General features: G+C 49.4%; 9 protein-coding genes across 9 annotated transcripts; 4 read left to right on the forward strand and 5 right to left on the reverse strand.

Moving 5' to 3' along the window:
* Positions 1 to 1,010: 1,010 nt before the first annotated feature.
* On the forward strand, positions 1,011 to 2,600 carry PEX2_037130 (phenylalanine--tRNA ligase subunit alpha; the record flags this gene model as incomplete). Its single annotated transcript, XM_016740988.1, has 2 exons — positions 1,011 to 2,455; positions 2,507 to 2,600. The coding sequence occupies 2 exons, from the start codon at positions 1,011 to 1,013 to the stop codon at positions 2,598 to 2,600; spliced, it is 1,539 nt and encodes a 512-aa protein (XP_016593749.1).
* Positions 2,601 to 3,503: 903 nt separating this feature from the next.
* On the reverse strand, positions 3,504 to 5,488 carry PEX2_037140 (Ribosomal protein S21e; the record flags this gene model as incomplete). Its single annotated transcript, XM_016740989.1, has 6 exons — positions 3,504 to 3,738; positions 4,033 to 4,126; positions 4,340 to 4,673; positions 4,719 to 4,936; positions 4,998 to 5,350; positions 5,436 to 5,488. The coding sequence occupies 6 exons, from the start codon at positions 5,486 to 5,488 to the stop codon at positions 3,504 to 3,506; spliced, it is 1,287 nt and encodes a 428-aa protein (XP_016593750.1).
* Positions 5,489 to 6,036: 548 nt separating this feature from the next.
* PEX2_037150 (putative IMP dehydrogenase) lies at positions 6,037 to 7,936 on the reverse strand (the record flags this gene model as incomplete). Its single annotated transcript, XM_016740990.1, has 3 exons — positions 6,037 to 7,178; positions 7,385 to 7,693; positions 7,747 to 7,936. 3 exons carry the CDS (start codon positions 7,934 to 7,936, stop codon positions 6,037 to 6,039), a joined length of 1,641 nt encoding a protein of 546 aa, XP_016593751.1.
* A 739-nt stretch (positions 7,937 to 8,675) lies between these two features.
* On the forward strand, positions 8,676 to 9,923 carry PEX2_037160 (oxidoreductase, short-chain dehydrogenase/reductase family; the record flags this gene model as incomplete). The annotated part of the gene is made up of 7 exons (XM_016740991.1): positions 8,676 to 8,746; positions 8,826 to 8,918; positions 8,972 to 9,172; positions 9,230 to 9,394; positions 9,449 to 9,592; positions 9,652 to 9,806; positions 9,886 to 9,923. 7 exons carry the CDS (start codon positions 8,676 to 8,678, stop codon positions 9,921 to 9,923), a joined length of 867 nt encoding a protein of 288 aa, XP_016593752.1.
* Positions 9,924 to 10,026: 103 nt separating this feature from the next.
* PEX2_037170 (DUF952 domain-containing protein) lies at positions 10,027 to 10,485 on the reverse strand (the record flags this gene model as incomplete). Its single annotated transcript, XM_016740992.1, has 2 exons — positions 10,027 to 10,143; positions 10,195 to 10,485. The coding sequence occupies 2 exons, from the start codon at positions 10,483 to 10,485 to the stop codon at positions 10,027 to 10,029; spliced, it is 408 nt and encodes a 135-aa protein (XP_016593753.1).
* A 1,270-nt stretch (positions 10,486 to 11,755) lies between these two features.
* On the forward strand, positions 11,756 to 17,224 carry PEX2_037180 (putative Ras GTPase activating protein; the record flags this gene model as incomplete). Its single annotated transcript, XM_016740993.1, has 2 exons — positions 11,756 to 16,280; positions 16,335 to 17,224. 2 exons carry the CDS (start codon positions 11,756 to 11,758, stop codon positions 17,222 to 17,224), a joined length of 5,415 nt encoding a protein of 1,804 aa, XP_016593754.1.
* Positions 17,225 to 17,779: 555 nt separating this feature from the next.
* Positions 17,780 to 19,643, forward strand: PEX2_037190 (Epsin-like, N-terminal; the record flags this gene model as incomplete). The annotated part of the gene is made up of 5 exons (XM_016740994.1): positions 17,780 to 17,861; positions 17,962 to 17,993; positions 18,084 to 18,163; positions 18,228 to 18,309; positions 18,375 to 19,643. 5 exons carry the CDS (start codon positions 17,780 to 17,782, stop codon positions 19,641 to 19,643), a joined length of 1,545 nt encoding a protein of 514 aa, XP_016593755.1.
* Positions 19,644 to 21,023: 1,380 nt separating this feature from the next.
* Positions 21,024 to 22,328, reverse strand: PEX2_037200 (adaptor protein NBP2; the record flags this gene model as incomplete). Its single annotated transcript, XM_016740995.1, has 1 exon — positions 21,024 to 22,328. The coding sequence occupies one exon, from the start codon at positions 22,326 to 22,328 to the stop codon at positions 21,024 to 21,026; it is 1,305 nt and encodes a 434-aa protein (XP_016593756.1).
* Positions 22,329 to 23,575: 1,247 nt separating this feature from the next.
* Positions 23,576 to 24,616, reverse strand: PEX2_037210 (uncharacterized protein; the record flags this gene model as incomplete). Its single annotated transcript, XM_016740996.1, has 1 exon — positions 23,576 to 24,616. One exon carries the CDS (start codon positions 24,614 to 24,616, stop codon positions 23,576 to 23,578), a length of 1,041 nt encoding a protein of 346 aa, XP_016593757.1.

The raw sequence follows: 24,616 nt of genomic DNA on the forward strand, positions 1-24,616 counted from the left end.
TCATGGGTATATATATCCCTGTGGTACTCCGTATACTGCATCTACATAGAAAAAACCATTATAGATGTATCTATACTATCTACTAAGTAATCAAGGTACCCTACAAAAGTATATCAATACCAAATACTCCATTCCCGTTTCATATCTAAGTAGGGAAGGGATCGACTCTGGGACTAGTGTCGATCACAAGGTGGCTCCGGTTCATGGTTTCGCTGCTCAATAGTTTAATTCCATACCCTTTGAATGGGAAATTATCCCCCTCATCTCATAATTTCCAGAGGGAAAGATAGGCGAGACAGAGTTTGCAGAACAATTGGCTGGGATCCAGTGGGATCCAGTTGAAGTTAGTCTGAGCCTATAAGAAACCAACGAGAATGTCTCTTCCTTAGGGTACTGCCACAGATCCATAGTTTGATTTTCATCGCAATTTGCGTCTTTTTGGTGGCTGAGCCGGGCTTAGCGTCTCCCGTTCTTGGCCGAGGTATTCCTAACGTCTATTGGTCACATGGGAACCTCGCGAGGGAGAATGTGAAGATGTTGGACTTTCGACAGTACCTGGATCACTACTCCGTATGTATTGACCATATGTTTCAAAATATATAAAATTATCAAGAGAGATGTAATGATAGAAATGATGTGTCTGCAATGGATGGAAGTTTATTTCATCTATACGAAAATTGAACTCCTCGAGGGGGGAAAAGATACCTAAAATATACAATGTTGTAAGGTAGTAGGTACATACCCTCAAGTGTTGGGATGATTGGTACATACGTAGTAAATGTGATAGATATGAGAATTCAATGTGTGTACCTTCGGTAGGGCACAAGTCAACTGGTCAAACAGTGAACAGTCAAATGGCGGGGTGGAAACGGCACAGATGGTCAATGTGCCTTGCCGTATTTATCTTTTGGAATCCCGCAGAGTCATAATTCTGTGAAATATTGTACGATCAAAAGAACGCCCTTCAAAACACCCGTCAAAAATTGACTCTGCAGGAGAAGGCTGCAGCCATGGCGTCCGACTTGACAAACCAGATTTTGGACGCCCTGTCCGCGTCCGATGCGCCCATCCTCTCCAGCGATGCCTTCCCCTCCACCCCCTCATTGAACGTTAAGAGTGCGCTCGACCGCCTTGATTCGCGCCAGATGGTCGCATATGAGACCCTAGAGAAGGAAATTGTAACCCTCACTGCTGAGGGTCAAGAGATTGCCGCCAATGGCAGTCACGAGGCCAAGGTCTTCGCCGTGGTTCTTGCCGCTATGGACGGATTGAAGATCTCCGACTTGCCCGGAATTGTGGGCAAGGAGAATGCCAAAGTTGGCCAAGGAAATGCCTTCAAGCGTGGCTGGATTAAGAAGGACAAGGATTTGCTGCGGGCATCCGCAGACTCAATTGTCGATGAGACGCAACAGCAACTGCTTGCGGTTGAAAAAACAAAGACTCTGGAGGATAAGAAGGTCCTGGCTGATCTCAAGCGGAGAAAGTTGATTGGTCTGGCAAAGCAGATTGCTTTCAAGATCACCAAGGGTCCCAAGTATGCCCGAGAATTCGTCAAGGAACAGACCGACCTCACCCCGGAGATGATCGCCAATGGCTCGTGGAAGACGGCGCACCTCAAGCCCTACAACTTCAATGCGAAGGGTGCCCCGACTCCATGTGGTACCCTACACCCGCTGAACAAGGTGCGCCAAGAATTCCGCAACATCTTCTTCGACATGGGTTTCGAGGAGATGCCCACCAACCGCTTTGTCGAGACCGGTTTCTGGAACTTCGACGCTTTGTTCGTGCCCCAGCAACACCCTGCCCGTGATCTCCAGGATACCTTCTACATCTCCGACCCTGCCGTGGCAGACGGTCCTCGCGAGGATCCCCCCAACGACCCCCACCGCCCAGCCCAATTAAAGTCCGAGAAGCCCCTCGACTACAAAAAGTACTGGGACAACGTCCGTGAGGTCCACGAGCACGGAAAGTTCGGTTCCATTGGTTACCGCTACCCCTGGAGCGCAGATGAGTCGCTCCGCCTGGTGCTCCGCACTCACACCACCTCCATCTCGACCTACATGCTGCACAAGCTGGCCGCCAACCCCCGGCCGGCTCGCTTCTTCAGTATCGACCGTGTCTTCCGAAATGAGTCCGTCGACGCTACCCATCTGGCAGAGTTCCACCAGGTCGAGGGTGTCATTGCCGACTTCGGCCTGACTCTTGGCGGTCTGATTGGATTCATGGAGGTCTTCTTCGCCAAGATGGGCATCCATAAGCTGCGCTTCAAGCCCGCCTACAACCCCTACACTGAGCCCAGTATGGAGATTTTCGGCTACCACGATGGTCTGGGCAAGTGGGTTGAGATCGGTAACAGTGGTATGTTCCGTCCAGAGATGCTGGAGGCTATGGGTCTGCCTAAGGACCTGAGAGTCTACGGATGGGGATTGAGTCTGGAGAGACCTACTATGATCAAGTACGTTGCATCACCTACCATTTTTGTTTCCCACTTACTAATATCTATTAGGTACGCCGTCAGCAACATTCGTGAACTCCTCGGTCACAAGGTCGATTTGAACTTCATTGAGACCAACCCGGCTGTCCGTCTCGAGAAGGATTAAACAGGGAAATACTCATAGAAAAAAAAGAACGTGCTTTTAGTTGTGTCTTGCTTGTGGGCTCTTCCCGCTTGTAATGAGTTTATGTGGAAGGAAACGTATTACATATCAACGATGGTCAGGATGTGAATAGAATACTCGATAAAAGAAGGCTCAAGTGTAGTCAATAAATGTAGTTGCAAGTAAAAAGACAAGATGTCAAACAGATGATATTCAGCATCGATCTAGCATGTGTCTGCAATGGATGTCCTGCCCGTATCTGTGCCCCAGCGCATGGATCTCTGCAACAGTGGCTCTTCAGCAGGTAGAGCTCGGAAGCATAATCTTCGGCAACGAAAAGTATTTCTACCTCCTCACTCATGGAGATGGAGACAACGAAGACCACGACCAGCGAACCAGTCGGGTTTTCGAGTCTACAAAGAACGAGGAGGTCTTGATATGCCAAGAAGGAAAAGGAAAAAGGAATAGGAAGCAGACAGAGACTAAGATATATATGAAAGGGATATTGTTTCGATTTTTTGGCATTGCTTTTTTTTGGCTTGTGCTTCATGAGGTTGGGTGGGAGTCTATCACAGAAAGAGAACAGGCGGGATTCGTAGAGAAAAAAAACCTGACCCATTAAGTCGTCGATATTCCATTCATTTCGAGAGATAGGTAGGAAAACAGGAGTTTCTCAGAGGAGAAAAAGAAAAAAATGAACTAAGGAACATAACTATATCCCTTGCGTCCTTTTTTGGTCTTGAAACCAACTCCCCGAACACGGACCATCAAGCCACGGTTCCTCTGCAGCGAATTAGCCTTCTTGAACAATGAAACATGCAGAATGTATGTAGATGACCATAACTTACCATCAAATCAACCCGTCAACACCACCCGGTAAAAAAAACCACATTGCTGCGGGATGATTTAGCGCTGGCTGGAGGCGGCCCAGACGTTCTTGAGGTAACCGTCACGCTGGGTCAGGCGGTTGAAGGAGTCATCGCTCTCGCCGCGGGCACGGATGAAGCCGCAAAGAGCGTAGGTCTGGTTCTCGCCGGTGTAGCGACCGTTCTCGTCAACCTTGCCAACGGAGAGCTGGACAGAGGCGTGGTCGTTGGCCTTAATGATGCGGTTGGTGGCGCTGCACTTGCGGGGCACGTAGCTGTTGAGAGGGAAATCATGTTAGTTGTCTGTGTTCTTCTTTGGGTTTTTGCGAATGAACATGTTCCCCTCCAATAGCCTGGTATGCCCTGGTTTTTCTGGTGGCTCGCCAACGATCGCAATCACGCGGCACTGGTGATTTTTTTTTCTTCAATCCTCGCACTCTCCGATCACACTGGGTCCATCTCTTTGGCTTAGGATCGAGGCGGGATTGCTGATTGTATGCGGCCACGCAGACACAGGGCACAGGGTATATTGGGACTGGGAGAACGGGTGTAAATTCCATGACACGTACAGATCGACGATCTCTCCCTTGTCGTTCTCCATTTTGGCGGGTTTGGTGTTGAGGTTTTGACGGGCGACGGTGAGGATGGAGGTGGAGGGTTTTTCTGCCGCACATTAAATTGAAGACCTCAAATGATTTGTGTGGGTCATGTGACCCTTTATCGAGGGCTGGCGTGGCCAAAGTGGGGTAGACGTGGCTTTAGTGGAAACAGTACTAGAGGCCGTGGCAATTTCAACTCTAATGTTCATATCGATTGCTGGATACAGTATGTAGGGCTGATTTTACTACGGGTAAATGTATGTATTTTACAGATTACTCTTTTCCCTCTCTTCCTGTAGCACATCCTTCTTCCATCCCACAGCCACCTCTCGTGCACTTCCTTTCTTGAACCGCACAAGAACCACTCTCTCGGACTCGCCTCGCTTCGAGGACCCTTTCAGCTCAGGCCCGGGATCATTCAGACCCAACACAGATCGCCCATCACGGGTCATGAGAAGCATTTTTGGAGATATGCATTTATCTGTCCATGGGGGAGAACCCGAATGAACGAACTCGACAAGCGCTTGACGACGCTTCTCCATCTCTTCCACAGAAGCATTTGCACGAGGCTCCCTGTCCAGAAATCCTGACACCAAATGCAAAAGAAGGAACTGCGGCGGGAATAGAATTATTTCAGCCTTTTGAGCACGACTTACCCACTCTGAGGCTGGAAGAAACTGTGCCTCCGTAACCTCGATTCCACCGTCGCTCGTTGGGATATGATGCTCTTCGTGTTCGCCTTCTGCTGGGAGTTGGTCGAGGAGCTTCTTATCTAGGTTGACGGGCAAAGGCAAGAAATATAGATACATCTGAGTAGTGTACCGCTTGGGGACATTCGTGGGGGTAATCCAGCGAGTAAAGGGAATCAGTTGGCCTGTAGAGTCAGCGTGCTGCTTTCAGGTCTCAATCACAACATACACAAACTAGGCACTTACCTATATCGGGCTCAGCATCAGCACTTTGCTGCTTCAGCCAATCATGAAAAGTGGTTTTGTTCTGATGAATGAGTCGTCTGCCTGCCTCTCGGGTAGGCTCGTCGACGGCAAGCATCTTCCCGGAGTTACGGTCTTTAGCTAGAAGAATTCCGCTCTCTTCAAAGAGTTCTCTAATCGCTGCACTTCGGTAGCTAGGGGAATCTTCATGCCGTGCTAGGTCTTCGGGTGGTGGGCATTCCCCATCTTGGCTGGATAGGTTGCCACCTGGAAAGACATGCGCAGATGCAAAGGAGGTAGATGTCTTCACGCGATGAAGAAGAAGGATCTCGTTCTTTGGAGATATAAGAAGCACGCTATAGAAGAGTTAGTTTGCTTCTCTTTTTTGGAATGTCTCCCTGTTGACATCACCAGTCATGTGGTCCCTTGCTGCTGGCTTACCTAGAACTAGGCCGGGGCACCGCAAGCTCACTATCGCGATTTGAGCTAGACATCTTCTGGGGATTTGAAGAAATTGTAGTTGTGTATTGTCTCAAAGCAGATTTACCGCTTGGGCGTTGAAGGGACTGAGCCGAGGCAATATGAGATGCGCTAGATGTCCGAAAAACAAGACCAAAAGCAGAACGATGACCCAATCGCCGTACCAAGTGACGAGAAAGATATTCTTGATAGATAAAGGACATTGTAAGATCTCCAAGCCGAGGAACGGCTTCTCAATATAGTAAAAGGTAACGACCCGACAGCCTAGGCAGTTCCTCGGTACCCCGCGTACAGCTTAACCTCTTCGAGCTTAGCCGAATGCAGCGCCCATGTGCTCGGGCAACCATCTACAAAGCCTCTACGTTACGTCTACAGTTGGAATAGATTTAGAGAAAAATAAAACGTGTTTGCTCATTACCAGAAATGGCGTAAATCTTCAAATCTTCAAATCGTAAACTCCTATCCTGTACCCTTATTTTAATTTTCAAGGCCTCATCATCTATCGGGGTGACCCCGACGATGTATTCACAAAAGTCCAGTCAACTCTTACAAAGCTTGGATCTTACGAGTAAAGCTTCTTGTCGTAGCTGTGGAGACCGTGGACGTTACCCTCGGTCATAGCGCTGGCACTTCTCATCTCGAAACGCACGGAGCCGTTGTTGACACCGTCGTGCATATCGGTCAGGCTCTTGACACCAATGTCCTGCAGGGAGTGCTGGACACCGGCAATGAGGTAAGGAATGAACTTGGTGACGGATCCGCGGTCAAGGACGGAGCCAGCGACACCCTGGGCAACAAGGACGCGGTCCTTCTCGGAGAAGTAGCGAGCAGTACCAGCGTTGCTAGCCTTGCTGTCCTTTCCGTCACCACCAGCCTTCTTATCCTCCATGGCGGCGATACTGCCCATGCCACGGTAGGCCTTGACAAGCTGGCCCTCGTTGCTGACGTAGTACTCACCGGGAGACTCGGTGGTACCGGCAAGGAGACCGCCCATCATGATAGTGCTGGCACCCATGGCCAGACCCTTGACGATGTGGCCAACGTTCTGGATACCACCATCAGCGATACAGGGAACACCGAAGCGAGCGGCGAAGGTAGCAACGCTGCGCACGGAAGCAGCCTGGGGACGACCAACAGCCATGACTTCCTGGGTGATACAGGCACTACCGCTGCCCATGCCAATTCTCAGGCCATCGACACCGGCGGCAATCAAAGCAGCAGCCTGCTCACGAGTGACGACGTTACCACCGATAACGTCGATCTCGGGCATAGTCTTCTTAATGTACTTGATCATCTCGATCTGGTACATGGAGTTACCCTGGCTGGAGTCCAGGATAACAATGTCCAACCCAGCCTCGACAAGAAGCTTGAGGCGGTTCTTGTCCTCCTCGCGAGTACCGATAGCAGCGGCAGCGATCAGCTGCTTGGAGTCGGGGAGCTTGGAGGCCAGGGGGTAGTGAAGGTTCTTCATCAGATCAGAGCGGGAAAGCAGGGAGACGATGTTGCCGTTGGCATCGACAATGGGGAGCTTTCCCTTCTTGGACTGACGGAGGACCTCGTTGGCCTCGGCCAGGGTGGTGCCGGCCGGGGCAGTAACAAGATCCGTGGCCATGATAGCAGTCACGGGTTCGTTAAGATCAGTGTGGAACTGAATGTCACGCGAGGTAACCATTCCAACGAGCTTGGACTTGAGGGTTCCGTTCTCTATGTTCAAACATTAGCATTTGCTCCCAAAAGCTTATGTAAGGACAATATCCAAAATAGACAAATTGCTCAGGTAAAATCTGGTTCTCTACAGTGCAACTTTCGTTGCTGCAGTGGAACGAAAGTTATAATTAAAAGAGTTGGGTCATCATGCAAAGTGGGTGGGGGTATGTATGTGCTGGGATAAGTAGATGTGGGTATCTTACCAGTGACAGGGAAGCCACCGAAGCCCCACTTGGTCTTCAGCTCCTTGGCCTCACCAACGGTGGTCGTGGGAGAGATGACAACGGGGTCCAGAATGAAACCGTTCTCGTATCTCTTAACCTTGCGGACCATCTCAGCCTGATCCTCAGGGGAGCAGTTGTGGTGGATAACACCCAGACCACCGAGAAGAGCCATGTGGATAGCCATGTTGTGCTCGGTGACAGTGTCCATGGGGGAGGACAGAAGAGGGGCCTTCAGGGAGATACGCTTGGTAACAGGGGTATCCAAAGAGACATCGGAAGCGGGGAAGCCTATATGGGTCAGAATGAAGTTTTTTTTTTTTTTACCGCGGGGTTCGGCTTACCGATGTAACCGGGCAGGATCAGGAAATCATTGTAGGTCAATGCGCCGTGCTTGTCAGAGTCAAGCAGGGTATCCGCATCAAGGCCATCACGGGTGGTATAGGTCTCCAAAACCTCCAGAGCCTTGGCGTAGTCGGTGATCTCAGCCTTCATGGCGGCACCAGGTGCTGCGTCACCGGCGGTGATGGGCATGTTTGAAATAAGGAGGGATTAAAATAACGAGTGAGACACGACCCGAGGGAAAATCTTAATCAACAGAAAGAAACGTTCTGCTGATGGAGAAAGTCGAGCTTTCCCAAGGAAGAGAAAGAAGAAGAAAAAGGTCGAGCGAAAAATTGTTTCCTTTTCTCTTCCGTGCACGGCCAAGTCAGAAGGGAGCTTGTCTATTTCGAGTATAGCGTACTGGTTTTTTCACCGTTCGAACTTCTGATTGGCTCGTAAACGAGATCCCCGAGGCGGTGAGCTTGTTTTATTCTTGGCATCATACATCGATGCAGGTACATCGATACTACCATGTAGATGGTGCCAAGATCTACCTCAATAAAATAATGTAACGTTATTAGGTGTGACTCTGATATGCAATCCTCTTGTGAAGAAATATTTCATCAATAAGCTGGACAAAAATATCGATTACCCTACAGCACAGCTTTCGAAGTTAGGACATAGTGAAGGTCCAATGTCAGTTGGCTATAGTTGTCAAGATAGCGTTATTGATTCCGATAAATTCGTCGAATGAACCAAAGTTTATCTTTTCTTGACATGGTTGGCCATACAACGGATCAACAATCTCCCCAGTTATCGGCTTCAAGTCCCGTGCGCTTCTATAGAAATATGACGACAGAATGTTGGGGGAAAAAAACACGGCAAAAGCAGCATCTTGGAGGCTGCACAACTTTATCCAATTCCTCTAAGCATTACTTCGGCTATCAATATGGAATCTTCTATGGGTGAACATGGCGCCTTCAAGCCTGCACCGGCGGCACAGTCTCAGAACAAGCCGGGGTGAGTAATGTCTTTACCCGAGTGAAATACTACTACTAAAATGCCGTGCAAGATTGGAGGGCATAATGACAGAACCCAGTGAGTCGACCAAACTGGAAGGCCTTCATGTCTTTGCTGAATATGCGGGTTCCAGAAAACTGAAGGGCAAAAACGCTCTAATCACTGGGGGAGAGTATGTGTAGTAAGTTTGCAGGAACAAATTTACCTGGGCTGATCATTTCTTAGTTCCGGAATTGGACGGTCAGTTGCTATTCTAATGGCCAGAGAGGGTGCAGATGTTACTATTGTTTATTTGCCCTCGGAACAGCCAGACGCAGAGACAACAAAAAGGACCATTGAGCAAGAGAAGAGGGCTTGCCTTTTAATCCCAGGTGACTTGAGAGATCGCAACTTGTGTCGCCACACAGTGGATGAACATGTGAAGAAGTCAGCCTAGAGTACTGTTCCTGGTATTAGCGAATGACTAACCCTGAGAGTTGACAGATACGGCACGATCAACATACTTGTCAATAATGCGTCGAAACAGTACCTATGTGCGGAATTTCAGAATATCGATCTGGATAAGTCCGAAGACATCTTCAGAACCAACATCATCCAAATGATTGCGATGGCGAAGTTTTCTGTTCCTCACATGACACGAGGCCATTCGTAGGTGCTTTCTTGTCTGATCTATATCATCGTATACTCACGCATTTGCTGCAGCATCATCAATACTTCCTCCGTTATGACTTTTCGTGGCTCAGGGACCATGATTGATTATGCTGCAACCAAGGGAGCTATCATTGGTTTTACTAGGTCGTTGGCAACACACTTGATTCCCAAGGGTATTCGGTTCAATGCAGTCGCGTGAGGATAATCCATTCATCTTTCTTTGAACGTAGATACTGATAGGTCTCCAATTTCAGTCCAAGTGCGATCTATACGCCAATTCAAGTCGACACCCGAGATCCCCAACAGATGGAAGGATGGGGTCACAAGGATGGTCTTGGCCGACCAGGGGAACCTAGTGAGGTAGCGACAAGCTTCGTCTTCTTAGCTAGTGCGGATGCCTCTGTATACTGTGAGTGGTCAATACCACACAACTTGACATCATCCCCGTTTCGTTTTATTGTAGCTAATAGATAACTATACATGTATAGATGGGCAAGTGCTGCACTGTTACCCACTTGGTGACTAGATAGTCTTACAGGGAGTGGATCTACTGGTGGAGATGTCGCCGGAACATTGTTCTGGGGATGTGCTTGCAATTTGTATTAATTAAATTTTAACAGGGTATAAAATCAGTACAAGAGCCACGGCTTCCCTGCAATGAGAGCTTTGTCCCATCCCTCGTCATTCTGCCAGATGGCAACACTCTCAACCTCCTCTCTGCCCAGTTTGAGTCCATTGTATAGATGCTAGGCTTGATTTCAGCAGATTTCAAATTCAAATCGACATATTCAACTTACTGGGAAGAGTCCTTCACCGGGTCGAGGGCCAGACACTTTCCCGTCTGGGGACTCCCAGCGGATATCTTGGATCACGCGATGATACTCGATCCGCAATACATAGACAAGCGGTTCCTCTGTGAAAAATGCTTTCAAGGTGCCTCCCACCTGATGCGCCATCGAGAGGTGGATAAAGCCATCGGCCTTGTCCAGTTCGCTTACCGTGAGCCGCTCAGGAATTGGCTCACGGACTGGCGCGGTCGAAGGCACAATCTTATAGATGTAGCGTGGTTGAGAAACCAGCGAAGCCATCATGAAATTGTTGGAAAAAAGTAGGTTAATTCGCCGAGTCAATGGTGATAATGAGAAGAGAAACAAAGTTTGTCAGGTGGTTTCATTTGTTGGCGGGGTCGGTTCAACCGGCAACTTCCCTTTCGAACGCGCTGGGATTATTGCGCCATTTTTTAGAGTCGTCTAAATATCTACTTATTTTGTTCAATTTGAAGATATAAAGCAATTTATAATATATTGAATTTCATTTATGAGTAGTATCATCTATAATGTTGGGTTGATATAAAGACACGCCATGAATAAGAATTGCGGGGATATATTTCTGAAGGAGTATACATAGTTATACAACCAGAACTAACTAAAAATGCCCAACCGTGCTTTGAATACCTTTATCGGGCTTCAATGAGATTTATTACTTCAAGCCGAGCTCATTTTGCTTGATATTTTATTGTTATAGCCTAGGAGATTCATGGATGTCTTGTAACAACACAGATCTTAACATGAAGACAACAGTATTGAGCACAATGTCTATGGTGGAAAAAGTCCAAAACAGAGCCGAATGCCTCTCAGAAGTAATCAAAGCCCTAGCACACCAGCAAGAAGGAGTACGCAGATTCATATCAATTAGCGGTCTACAACGTATGTTGTACTTGGTGACTTCCAGGTTGGTAGCTGCCCAGGAGTGTTGGTCGCACGGGACTACGAGCCCACTTAGATTTGCCTAATTGCACAAGCCACTTTTGCCAAGACTGCAGGTATCTGATAGGTCCGATGTTGAGATAGGAAGGAATGTTCAGCATATCGAGCAATTTACCGCAAGGGACTTATGCGATTTCGAATAATTGCAAATGAATAGTAAGTAATAGATCCATGTCCAGGGTCTGACTGGTCGAGTAACACAATCTCTTAGTTATTAATCTCACGTGATATGAGATCGACAAGCCACAATCACCTGATTGCGCTATACCCGATCTGGAGATTTGTTGTGCCCCCTGCGCCCACTTTGGGGAATCTTGGTCGCACTTGCACCCCCACCGTCAACAATTCCATCATCGGGGATCCACGAGCCCAGAGCTTATTGATCCAAGTCGCACATCTACCGATTGGATTTTCGTCGCAGCTAAGTAATGGGAGGTTGCCCTTGAATGCTATCCAACCTAGAACGTCTCTCAGGAAAAGGTCTTGGAGACCTTGTTTAACCCGCGCATTCCGCATCTACCACCGGAGCAGGGATGCGGTCAAAGGAGCGCGACATTTTTCGATCCAATTTCGCATACCGTCCTGAGATTAAATGATGTCGACTCAATTTCCATCCCTCAAGCGGGCCCAGACGGACCTTCCCTCACAGTCCACCAGTCCACTACGACACGGTTCGACAGCGTCCACGAACTCGTCTGCATACTCCATCGCGTCAAGCTCGTTTGCCCCTAGTCGGACTAGTACCGTCTCCTCTAATGCATCGACATCAAACAAATTCGGTCACCTCCGAGGGAAGAGTGAGGCAAGCAGTATAAGCTCAGGAACGACTGTCACGGACGCAATGGAACGAGGAAGTTGGTCCAATGCTGGTACAGCGTACGACAATATTCGACGATCTCTCCGACCACTACCACAAGCCCCTAATACTTCATCCTCAACTGTGAATACTGGCGGTTACCGACATTCACGAAGCCAAACAATCGATGAATCACGCCCATGGAAGGACTATCGACCCGGCACCCCCGAATCCCGTCAAGTCCATCTTAAAGAAAATCAGTCTCCGCGCCACCAAACACACCCCTACGAACCACAGAGTCCCCCACCGCCTACCTCTCCTCGCAACTGGTCTCCTGTGCCTGGGACATCGCGTCCTTCGTCCCCGCAAAAGACAGTGCTACACAGTGCTCATACTCCGCAGCTGACTGCTGCACTCTCCGCACCCGAACTTGAAACATTGCAAAAATCATCTACGGGTCATCTCAGAACCCTGTCGAAGTTTGCACAGTCCGGCGAAAACGAGTTCAGCGCCGCCGCAGCTTCTGTGGTGGGCTTACAAGGCCGTCGACGCCTTAAGCGAGCAGACTCAGTGGCTGGAAGAAATGGCGCAGTATCTCCCGAAAAACCGAAGGTGTCATCATGGGCGGCTGGGAATTGGATGGACCAGCAGCGACAATTCATCCAAGCATATGAGTATTTGTGCCATATCGGAGAAGCCAAACAGTGGATTGAAGATGTCATCCAAAAGCAAATCCCGCCAATCGTTCAGCTGGAGGAAGGACTGCGAGACGGCGTCACTTTGGCGGAGGTGGTGCAGGCAATGTATGCGGGCAAAGCCCTTCGCATTTTCCGACACCCCAAGTTACAATATCGCCATTCAGACAACATCGCCTTGTTCTTCCGATTCCTTGATGAGATTGAGTTGCCAGAGCTGTTTAGATTCGAACTCATCGATTTGTATGAAAAGAAAAACATACCCAAGGTGATACACTGTATTCACGCGTTGTCATGGTTGCTCTTCAAAAATGGCATGCTGGACTTCCGCATGGGTAATTTGGTTGGTCAGCTTGAGTTTGAACACCACGAACTTGAGAAAACCCAAAAAGGACTGGACAAGGCCGGCGTGAGCATGCCTAGCTTTGCAGGTATGGCTGCAAACTTTGGCGCGGAGCCTGAACCAGAACCTGAGCCCGAGCCCGTCGAATCCGAGGAGGATCGTATTGACCGAGAAATGCACGAAAACGAAGCCTCAATCTGCGATTTCCAGGCCCAGGTCAGAGGAGCTATGATGCGTTTGAAGCTTGGCAACACGATGAACGACCTGTGGGATTTCGAACCCCTCCTCATCGAGCTACAGTCACGTCTGCGTGGAGATTGGGCACGGCAAATTAGTGAATACCGACTAAGCATGCTCCAATTTGCAGTTGGGTTGCAGGCTATCAGCCGAGGTTTCATTGTACGTCGCACTCAAAAAGGCGACAAGCAATGGCGCCAATCTCAGGAAACAGATGTTCTGCAACTCCAGAGCCTGATTAGGGGGTCTAGGGCTCGCGCACAGGCTAGTCACCTACAAACTCGTGCACGACGAGAAGAGTCGGGCATCAAGCAGATCCAGGCCGCGATAAGAGGTGCATTGCAACGCATGAATGTTGGTGACCAATACGAAGAGTCGCGACATGCTGAAGATAACGTGACATCACTTCAAGCTTTCATCCGCGGTGCCTTGCGACGCAAGCAGATAGATGCTGAGGCTCAAGAGCTGAAACGGGTGGGCAGCTCTGTCAAGTCGGTGCAAGCAGCCATCCGTGGTACCTTGCAACGAAGAATGATGAATGCCCAGTCTCATGAGGTGAAGGAAGTCGGCAGTTCTGTTAAGTCGCTCCAAGCTGCCATCCGTGGTACCTTGCAACGCAAACAGATGGATGCTCAGTTTCATGAACTGAAACAAGTCGGCAGTTCTGTCAAGTCACTGCAAGCTGCCATCCGCGGTACTTTGCAACGAAGGCAGATGAATGCTCACTCCCACGAGGTGAAACTAATTGAAACACCCGTCAAGTCGCTGCAGGCGGTCATTCGAGGATCGATTGCCCGTCAAAACTTGTCTCAGATGAAGGTTCTCCTCAACAACGAAGCGTCTCAAATTGTCTGCATCCAATCAACTATCAGGGCGCTGATTGCCAGAGAACGCCAAACTCTGCTGCTGGAGGCATTAGAAGAGACAGAAAATGAATGTGCTGCATTGCAAGCTATCGCGCGGGCCGCTGCTGTAAGAAAAAACGCCTCAGCCATTCGTTCCGAGCTTGCGGAACATGTATTGCCAGTGATCGATCTGCAGACTATCCTCAGAGGACAAGCTTTGAGAGAATCATTGGATGCCCAGAGGACCGCATTACTCGATGAAGAACCTTCCATCTTGGAACTACAGTCCCGGATCCGCGGCGTCATCCACAGGCAGTATCTATTTGCACAACGAGATGAACTGGAGCAGCACGAAGATGCCATTGTTGATCTTCAGGCCCTTGCCCGTGCTGCTGTCTCACGAATGAAGGTGGGGGACATATTGTCCGAGCTTGAGGACAACGAGGAAGAAGTTGTTCAACTCCAATCTTTAAGTCGGGCAATGCTTGCACGAGTTGAAGTTGGCGAGATCCTGACCGATCTTGAGGTAGAGGAGGACTTTATCACAGACTTCCAAGCACGCATCAGAGGACACATTGTATGCAACCGCTTTGAGGAAAGACGTCAACATTATAATGAGAACATGGAGAAGGTCATCAAGGCTCAGAGTGTTATCCGAGCCCGCATTCAAGGCCAAGCTTATAAGAGCCTGACTAGCGGGAAGAACCCACCCGTCGGAACAGTCAAGGGGTTCGTTCATCTTCTCAACGACAGCGATTTTGACTTTGACGAAGAGATCGAGTTCGAGCGCCTGCGAAAGGCGGTTGTTCAACAAGTGCGACAAAACGAGCTTGCTGAACAATACATCAGTCAACTTGATATCAAGATCGCCCTACTTGTCAAGAACAAGATTACTCTGGATGAAGTTGTCAAACATCAAAAGCACTTCGGTGGCCATATCGGCAACTTGCTATCCAACACTGAGATTTCTTCCAAGGATCCCTATGACCTCAAGGCCCTTAACAAGACATCAAGGAGGAAGTTGGATCAGTATCAGGTGTTTTTCTTCCTTCTCCAAACTCAATCGCAGTACCTGGCACGCTTGTTCCGGCGATTGCGCGAGCTCAACACCTCGGACAAGGAATATGAGCGGATCCGGCACTTGATGATGGGTCTCTTTGGATACTCCCAGAAAAGACGCGAGGAGTATTATCTCATTAAGCTCCTGGCACGATCCATCAAAGAGGACATTGAAAGCTTCACATCCCTTCCTGAATATTTGCGCTGCACCTCCTTCTGGAACAAGCTTTTCGCCTCATATGCCAAATCATCACGCGACCGGAAGTTCATGCGCGACGTCTTGGGTGCTGTCGTAAAGGAGTCAGTTATCGAAAATCCAGATCTTGATTTGGAGAGTGATCCGATTCAAATCTACCGTTCCGCAATCAACAACGAGGAGCTCCAAACTGGCCAACGAAGCCGCCGACAACCGGATCTTCCCAGAGAAGAAGCGATTAGAGACCCCGAAACCAGAGAGACGTTCATCCAGCATTTGCAAGATCTTCGTGACATTGTTGACCAACTATTCTTGGGCTTTGAGGACTTCCTGTACCGTATGCCATTCGGTATCCGACATCTCGCACAGCAGATGTATCAAAATCTACTTGAGAAGTTCCCTGGTGAGGACCCTGGATTCATCCTTCAGACGGTCGGCCACTGGGTATGGAAAAATTATTTCCAGCCTGCTGTTCTGGAGCCAGAGAAGTATGGTGTGATCGATCGTGGCCTCACCCAAGAACAAAAGCGAAATCTTGGAGAAATATCCAAGGTCTTCGCTCAGATTGCATCTGGGAGACTCTTTGGGGCAGAAAATGTCTACCTCCAGCCGCTCAACAACTACATTGGAGAGTCGATCCAGCGCCTAGGGCGTATCTGGGGTCAGATGATCTCAGTTCAGGACGCAGAGGCTTATTTTGACATTGATGAATTCAACGATCTCTACGCCAAGGCCAAGCCTACCCTGTACATTAAGATGTCCGACATCTTCTCGATTCACCAGCTTGTGGCGTCTGAGATTAACTACATGTGCCCCCACCCTGATGACTTCCTCAAGGAACTTGTGCGAGAGCTTGGCAATGTCAAAAGTAACGAGAACGAATTGATGGGCGTCAGCTCTACCGAGATCAATCTCACATTGAACCCCAAGTTGGCTCAGGTCGAAGGTAAGATATCGAAGCAACCCCATATATGTTCATTTTTCTAACTCTTCCTCCCAGACCCCGAAGCAGATGTGAAGACGCTCTTTATGGAGACTAAGCGCTGCATCCTCTACATCATCCGAGTCCAAACCGGTGCCAACCTAATGGACATCATGCTGAAGCCACCGACAGCCGAGGACGAGGAGCGGTGGCACACCTTGGTTCGGGAAGAACTGAACACCAACAACCCTCGCCGAGGCGCCTATTCCGAAGCCAACAGCTTAATTGACATCAGTGCTATGAGCTATTCCGAGCTCAAGGGCATTGCACTCGAAAATATCCTTCGGCTTGAACAAAACGGCAAGATCAGTCGTCACAACCATTATCAAGATTTGTTGAACGCCATCGCCATCGATATCCGCACCAAGCATCGTCGGAGAATTCAGCGAGAGCGTGAACTGGAGGGTGCACGGTTGACCTCTCAGAGGCTCAGCGGCCAAGCCGTCTATCTAGACCAGCAGCTCAAGACATACAATGATTACATTGAGCAGGCCATGATCACGTTACAGAACAAGAAGGGAAAGAAGCGATTCCTGATGCCGTTCACCAAACAATGGGATCATCAACGAGAGCTGCAAAAATCTGGCAAGATATTCAAATTTGGATCCTACAAATACTCTGCGCGCAATCTGGCGGACCGAGGTGTTCTGGTTGCCTGGAAGGGCTACTCCGAGCGCCAGTGGGATCGGGTCGACTTGACCATCTCAAGTAACGAAGTTGGTGTTTTCACCATTGACGGGAGCAGCGGTGTCATGATGATTCCCGGCGCCAATGCACAGGTACCGCTGGACGACTTGCTGCAGGCTCAGTTCAACAACACGCAATTCATGGACTTCTTTGACGGACAGATGCGAGTCAATGTCAACCTTTTCTTGCATTTGATCATGAAGAAGTTCTATAACGAGTGAGACTCATGGCTTATGGACTTGATGAGGGATGAATTGGGTGCAAATTCTTATTGGATATTATTATTTTTCTGTCTTTTTTTCTTTCTTCTCTTTTCTGTTTTCTTCCTTTCTGTTTTCTTCTCCTCTTTTTTCTTATTGTCTTTGTTTTTAAGATACCATGGGTATTTTGTTGATTTCGATAGCGATAGCGTTCGGTCTATACGGGCGAATAACATGTACACAGTATGATACCATTCAGTATCAATTGTAAAACGATTCAAATTTCCAGAAAACTCCTCAAGTAGAAAGTAGAATTACATAGAATAACAATCGTTTATTGTAGCCATTGGAAGTATACAAGGCTCTGGTCAGGGGCTGCCACGTGACGTGGCGCATTCAATCGGGTTGCCAGCTGGAAACCGGGCATCTCCCCCCCCCTCCAACTGTCCACGTTAGTCCTGAGGGATTTCTGATTATTCCTGTGCTAGGCTTCCAATTGCCTGTGCTGCTATTATCTTTTCGCTCAGATCCTCGCTTCCCCATATTTGTCCTGACGACTAGCAGTCACTCCTCGCCATGGATTTCTCCAACCTCAAAGAGCAGGTCAGCAACATCTCCTTGTATGACCTCAAGGCTGGTGTTCGCAAGGTGCAGAATGGTAAGTTTGAATCCCGTTTGGTCCGAGTCCGTTGTGAACAAAACCGAACCAGCTTGCATGTGTCTTGCAATCTGCGGAAACTGATTTGATTCCGTCATAGCTGTCATGAACTATACCGAGATGGAATCCAAGGTTCGTACACAATCGCCTTTGCGCGAACCTACATGGCCTTTTGCGGGGTGAAAGGAGAAGATTATGCGATCCAACGCTTACACAAGTTAGGTCCGGGAAGCTACAAACAATGAACCCTGGGGTGCCTCGACCACGTTGATGCAGGATATCGCCAATGGAACGCATAGCTAGTCAGTCCATGTTGCCCGATCTTACCCGCACCAATGCACATGCGCTGACCTTCCATTATTACAGCCAATTACTCAATGAGATCATGCCCCTTATCTATAAGCGATTCACCGACAAGGCCGCAGAGGAATGGCGACAGATCTACAAGGTAAGAATACCATGGTTATTTATGCGGGTGTACTACGACTTAACCTATTCCGCCCCAAATTATAGAGTCTCCAGCTCCTCGAATTCCTTGTCAAGAACGGTTCCGAACGAGTCGTCGATGATGCACGATCCCACATGTCGTTGATTCGGATGCTCCGGCAGTTCCACTTTATCGACGCGAATGGCAAGGACCAGGGTATTAATGTGCGCAACCGGTCGTCCGAGCTGGTGAAGTTGCTGGGTGATGTGGATCAGATTCGAACCGAAAGAAAGAAGGCCAAGAACAACCGCAACAAGTTCAGTGGTTTCGAAGGTGGCATGGGTGCCGGATCGGGCATGTCTAGCTCGGGCTCGGGCCGTTATGGAGGCTTTGGCAGCGAGAGTATGGGGTACGGTGGATACAGCGGAGGTGTCTATGGTGACGGCGGCGGCTTTGGCGGGGAATCTGGCGGGCAGGCTGGCGTTGACTTCCAAGACTCTGGACGCCGGTCCAACCGCTTCGATGAATATGACGAGTATGATGAGGGAGACGCCCCTGCACGCTCGCGTGAGCCTGCTGTCCGGGCGAAGCCTCAAGCAAAGAAGCCCGAGCCAGCTCCTGCGCCTGTAGCGGACCTCTTCGACTTTGGCGACGATGAGCCTGTGACTACCACAGCTTCCACCTCGACCGGCAAGCAACCCGCCGGCAGTGCTCTCAACATACTAGACCCATCCCCTGCCGATGACGACGATTTCGACGACTTCCAGTCCGCAACCCCGGCTACTCAGCCTACCCAGTCGTCAAACCAGTTCGGCATCCTCCCTCCAGCTTCCACAGCCAGCACGAGTTCAAACACCCAATTCGTTGCGCCTCAGCCAATCTCAGCCTCGCAGGGTGCCAACATCAACGGCCTAGTTGGATTCAAATCGGCCACCCCCACTCCCCTTTCGCAGATGGCCCCGATGCAACAGCAGAAGCCCACCGGGTACCAAGCTCCCACACCCAACTACTTCACCTCCGTCAACGTGCCCCAACATTCTGGGTCCTCTCACGGTGCCACCTCCTCCATGTCCGTGGCTTCCCCCTCAAGCACAGCGAACAAGTCAGCTTCAGCAGCAGCTAAAAAGCCCTCCGGTGACGCCTTTGGCTCGCTGTGGTCGACCGCCAGCGCCAGCGCCGGTATCCAGAAGTCCAACACTGGCATAAACAAGGGCCCCAACCTTGCCAGCATGGCCAAGGAAAAAGCCAGCGCCGGCATCTGGGGCGCCCCAGCTCCCTCCAGCACCGCCTCCGCGCCCAGCCAGCCCCAGCACAAGCAACAGTCTAGCTCGGCCTTCGATGATCTGCTTGGTTGATCAGCTAGCAAAGCAACTCATCATCATTCCCCTTCTTGTTCTCCCCTGAGTCCATGCTCGCTTCTTATATTTGCGATATGTGGCCATGATTTTAGCATTCAGAATTCCAGATTTGACTTCGTCTTTTTTGTTTTTTTTTTTTTTCCGTCTCATTCTTTCGTTGTTTTTGTATACTCCATTCCATTCCCATTTGGTCTCTTCTCCCGTTGGTTCTTTGCCTAGGTATATCTGCAGTATAGCAGAGCAGGTTGCGGAAACTCTTCTTTCATTCCACTTCGCGTAAAAGTTTATTGTCCCTCGCCATCTCTTCCATATGCATCCCAAGCGCTGGGACACGATCTCCGCATATTCGGTTTCTTTGCTGGTGGCACTGCAAAGCAAAATGTCCATATTTCACCGAAGAATTCTACATCGAGATGTGCTTTATCCATCGGCAACACGGACGGCGATATTGAGGTATATTAGGGCCTCTTCGTTGCTCATACTTCCATATTGTTTACGCTTTGCTTTTTAGTCTTTCTTATTTATATAGGCCTGAGTTGCCCGGCCTAGTTTATCTATGTAGCTTTGATAATCGGTCATTTTAAGGACTCTGATATCCGGTCCATTTGGCTCGAGATTATATTAGAGACATATTGGTCTTCGCTAAATAGCATATATCTTATGATAAGTGGTAATTGAATAGATTTGAATCAGCATTATGCTGATGCTCATTGATGCTGGAAAACGGCTGCGCTGAAGGGAACTAAATACAGGAGAGGGAAGACGATAGGGGGTAATAAGAGGCATTGTGGGACGGAAGACAGAACAGATAAGGCGACAATATGGCGAAAGACTTGGGGTATGTAGTAAAAGAAGAATTCTCAATCCTCTTCAATCCCAGGTTATGTTTCCCCGATGTGTATGATTAGAAGACATGAATTGGAATCGTGAAGGAGGGATGATATACGTTAATAAATAGGAACTTGCGGGTAATAATTCATCGCGTGGAGATGGGTTGAACATAAGGCTGGAAAGAAAGAGGCGGGTTTATATCCGAGAAGATAGTTGAAAGGGAAAAAAAAAGACCTTGTGAGATAGAGCTCTAAAAGGTCTCGGAGATTGGGTGGTTCGGGTATAGCGGGTGATCCACCAAAGAGGTGCTGATTGAGTGTTCATCGATGAAACAACTCATATAGCAAGCCAACTATATGTTTCATGTCTGAGATCTCTCCAATCTAACAGGAAAGTGGAGCCAAGCTTTGCTTATCGGCTGTCAGAGTTTCATGGCGGGTTGCAACTTGAAACAGACAAGCCATCTCTCCAGGTGATTCGTGCACGGAGCACCGCCAAGGTTTTGCATGAACGAACAAAGCCATTCAGGGCTGAGATTCGATTGGATCAGGGTTTCGTTAGCGTACTAGAGCGCTTGTCAGCGCTCTCAGATACTTTACTGGTCGAGATCCCGGTATCCGACGCAGATTGAGATGTATCTGCGCCTTCCGTCAAGGCAGCAGCTGGGGTATTGCCGTTGGTGGCTTTGTTTCCAGACTGGGCGTTCACGTCAGATGAGACCTGCTCTACCTGGGTAGGCGTAGATATTTGGTCAGACTCGGTGGGGTCTAGACTGATGTCTGCGGTCCCGGTGACCTCGGGGTTGGGCTCCCCATTTAACGACGTCAAACCTCCTTCGATGTCTCGGAGAAGACGCACAAACTCCTCTGGGACAAGGCCATTCTCCCCTGTCTTGGGATCTTCTGCAACCAGCCAACCCTGGCCATGCCGGTATGAAACATAAATCACTTGGCCCTCGGTAAGAGGCAGCTCGTTCTCATGCTCTCGTGTGAAGTCGAAGAGTGCAACAGCTTTTCCATGCATCTCTTCATCTGGGCAGCCAACGGCAAACTGATAGTCTCTAGAGTACCGGTTTCCGCCAGGGATTTCATCTTCGGACTCGAAGCCAGGATCATGTTCATAACCATGCTGGCCGCCGAGGGCGTTGTATCCCACGACTGAATAACGCCCCTCATTTGCCGGATATGTCACATACTCACCACCTGGGCCATCATTTGATGTGTCTCCATCATTTACATAATAAGTCTCACTGCCATCGGCATTAATGCCAACGAGCACCCCGCGATCATTGTTAACCACCTGGCCAGTTCCAGACATGACTCTCTCATCTACAAGACCATTCATGTCAGATGTCTTCTTGCGATGACGCGAGGTCACAACTGGGCTATGCAGATCTTCATCCTCGCTGTATGGTGGTCCATCCCCAAAGGACATAGCTGGCAACTGTTGGTGGACATGGCTAATCTGAGGCTCTGTGCTCGGTTGCCCTGTTGACCATCCCCGCGATATATCCCACGAAGGTGGTGGATCGGAGAGCCGTCGATGTTCACTTGCCGGTGTGGAGACCCCGGAGGCACGAGGAGGGGGAGGCCCGTAATGGAGGGGGTGGGTGGACGGGTAGGCAAAGTCTCGCACAAGGGCATACGGAAGGCTAGTATGAAAGATGGGGAAGACATGGGACCCTGGGCGCGAACGATTTTGCGATGCAAGCGAGACATTGGAATACGTGGAGAGCCGATCCTTCGGATGCGTCGATGATCGTTTCACCGTCCCATCGGTGAGGATGGGTGGCAGGACTGAGAGATTGTTTGTGGATAGAACGTTCTGCGATGATGTGGGAGAGGACATCATGGTTGACATGGAGAAAGACCCAGAATTGGGTTCAGAATGAGGAATAACGGGGCGGATCTTAGAAAAGGAAATGTGGGGTTGTTCATCAGTCGCGTGGTTGGCGATCTAGTTTCGCATTGCGATTGACGCAGTCCAAATTATTCAAATTTGCAGTCGCAGACAGCGAATGTTCCTCTAGTTCGAACAAGGGAGGTATATCTTGTGATCGAAGATGGAGGAGATATTGAGTTCAGGTACGATGCAGCAAGCGCCCAAGTCGTAAGGGGCCAAAAATAATTTTAGTTTCGTGTGATTCAAACTAGGGGCAACCCTTGAATGTCAAGCTTTTCGAGCCAAAAAAAAAAAGATGTTTATCCCAAGGGGCTCCGGTGTGGTGGACGATGAATGGGTGGGTAATCGGCAAACGACACGAGGGAGGGGGGGGCAAATGTGGTCCGAGTGGAACGCCGAACCGCGACGGGGAAGATCTCACGATGAGAAGACGATATCAACGAGAGAAAGCCAGCGAGTTTGCAAGGTTTGTATAATATAATGTCCGTTCAAGGTGGGATTGGCGAAATCGAGACCGTTGTTCCAGCCGTTTGTCCCGCGATCTCGACTTGAGGGCAGGGAATTGCTAAATATAGCAGAAAACTGCAGAAAGGGCCAATGTCAGATAATGTAACGGAGGCACAGCGCTTATGCAGGAAAGAATGTGTAGACAGCACAGTGACAAGGATTAGGTCAAGGCCACATGGGAAATGGGAAATTTGAGGAGAAATAGACTCGCGAGTGAACGCCGGAGATTGCCATACCTGTCTAGGTTGTAGGTTGAACTGGAGTAATGATCAGCGCGTAGTTGATTTTGGGATCGCCGCCGTTGGTTGTTGGGACAATATGATTTATCTAGATGAACCGTAGCAAAGGAAGCAGCAGGAATCAGCCAATATGCAAGGCAGCCGCTCAAGAGTCACAGAGTTGGGCGTGTGTGAATGGGTGAAGCTTGAACCCGTCGACAATCACGTGCAACCCAGGCTTAGCGTGTTTCAAGTCTGGTTTCGTCTATTCCCGTTTGGGACTAAAAGCTATATATGGAATCGTTCTACTTCAATGCCTTCATCTTCATTTATGTATGTTGGGGAATCAGATACATTGGTTTGGGATTACAACAGGATAACTAGCCTATAATGGAACAAAAGGTTTGTCATTTCATTCAGATTTTTAGTTGCATTGTCCTATCTTGGATGTTTCGGTCTTTCAACTTCGTTCTATGTAGGCTGACTCCCAGCCATAAATACAGTGCTTGTGCTGATTTCCCAATCTGTCACTGTGACTGTTTTAGGTTCAACCCCTGTTGCAGCTAACGATGTGACAAAAGTGGTCGGCTGAGAGGATGGCTGAGAGGATGGCTGGGAGGACGACTGAGACGATGACTGAGAGGATATCGGACCGCCGAGTGCATCAAACTGCGAAGGGATTGCAGCGTTGTTTAGGTCTTGGTCAGTCTCATAGTCGCTCTTGGTTGCCTGCTTGCCGACCTTGTTCACCAAGTCCACCTCCATACAAGTTGTGTAGATTTCGGCCTTTCCATTGGGGTATGTGGGATCACCACCCGGCAGGGTGGGCCAGTCCCACACCCAATAGAGTGTGTATGGCTTTCCACTGGGAGCATTCGAGGGCAGTTGAATATCCTGCTGACACCAGAGGTCTGCTCCCATCAGCGGGTCTGCCGTGTGGGTATACTTCGCTTGTCGAGTTTCTGAGATTTCCCCGGAATTGATTTGGTAGCAACGGCCATCGTCGTAGTTTTGTACTGCCAAGAGCACACCCCGCCCATCACCTCCAGTGCCATCTTGGGTCCAGGCTCCGTGAACATCAAGGAACTTCTCGCCGGTCTTGGGCTGTGTGGTGCCATATACATAGACAGATCCCCGGTTCGCGGGCTTTCCGGGCTGGTTCTGAGGAAGCGTCACATGGCCGTTCTCCTGGTAGCGAAGGGCAATCGCCGCGCCAGCGCTGGCTTCAAGGCGAGGGCTTCCCTCTGACTGAGTCTGATCCTGCTGGGTGTCTTTGCACATTTTGTCGCTTGGTAGAATCTGAGTCACATTTGCCCGGGTGTTGGGCGGAATCAAGTAGGTCATGGTAGTGTCGCTAAAGCCCGATGTCGTGCGCAGGTAGTTTCCTCGTGCATATCCTGGAGTGCCGACGAAGGTTCCATTTGGAGCAATGAGGGTGAGCTCTTCCACCCAAGAATGAGCTTGTGTTGGGGTGTACAGAGCAAGAAGCACTATGGATGCGATGATCAACAT

Source organism: Penicillium expansum, assembly GCF_000769745.1.
Source record: "Penicillium expansum strain MD-8 chromosome Unknown contig111, whole genome shotgun sequence".
Taxonomy (NCBI): Eukaryota; Fungi; Ascomycota; class Eurotiomycetes; order Eurotiales; family Aspergillaceae; genus Penicillium; species Penicillium expansum.